The 553-nt window shown below is 54.8% G+C and overlaps 1 protein-coding gene across 1 annotated transcript in view; it reads right to left on the minus strand.

Moving 5' to 3' along the window:
• MED16 (mediator complex subunit 16) overlaps positions 1–553 on the minus strand; it is a 9,151-nt gene that overhangs the window by 5,007 nt on the left and 3,591 nt on the right. Inside the window, exon 6 of the mRNA XM_010144134.1 lies at positions 65–145. Coding sequence (XP_010142436.1) covers positions 65–145 — 81 coding nt within the window. The remainder of the gene's footprint in view (positions 1–64; positions 146–553) is intronic.

Genomic DNA, 553 nt, shown 5'->3' on the forward strand with positions numbered 1-553 from the left:
AAGAACTTGGTGTCGTTGGCCCCCTTCAGTTCAGTGTTGGTCAGGGAGATCGGCGGCTTGGGCAGAGCCACAGCCGACACCCGATCCAAGTCGTTGGTGGCAGAAAGAATCCGCCACTTCAGGATCATGGGCTGCTTGTCTCCAACTGTGAACAACAGGTCAGCAAGTGAGACATCTCTCCCCATGGAGATCTGAAAACACCCCCCGGGCTCTGCTGACAGTCCCTGGCTCGGTGGGATGACGGAGGAAGCACCGGCTGTTCACTCCACCAGCGCTTTCCCCCCATATTTCCCTGAATTGTACAAACAACAACTCGTTCTGGTAAATCTCCTTTGATGGAAGGTTCTGCTGGTCCTTAGGTACAATAATCCTTTACACGTCACTGAAACAAACTGCAGAGACGGGGCTGTGTTATGTCTGAAACCATCAGGTGAAAAACCAAGCAGACTGGGTCGGCTGGTTCAACCAGCTTCGCTGCCAGATCCTTCCCCCTTCGCTGCCGGATCTTTCCCCCTTCGCTGCCGGATCTTTCTCCCCTCCGTGCTCAGCTCGC

This window comes from Buceros rhinoceros, unplaced genomic scaffold (assembly GCF_000710305.1).
Source record: "Buceros rhinoceros silvestris isolate BGI_N320 unplaced genomic scaffold, ASM71030v1 scaffold18439, whole genome shotgun sequence".
NCBI classification, from domain to species: domain Eukaryota; kingdom Metazoa; phylum Chordata; class Aves; order Bucerotiformes; family Bucerotidae; genus Buceros; species Buceros rhinoceros.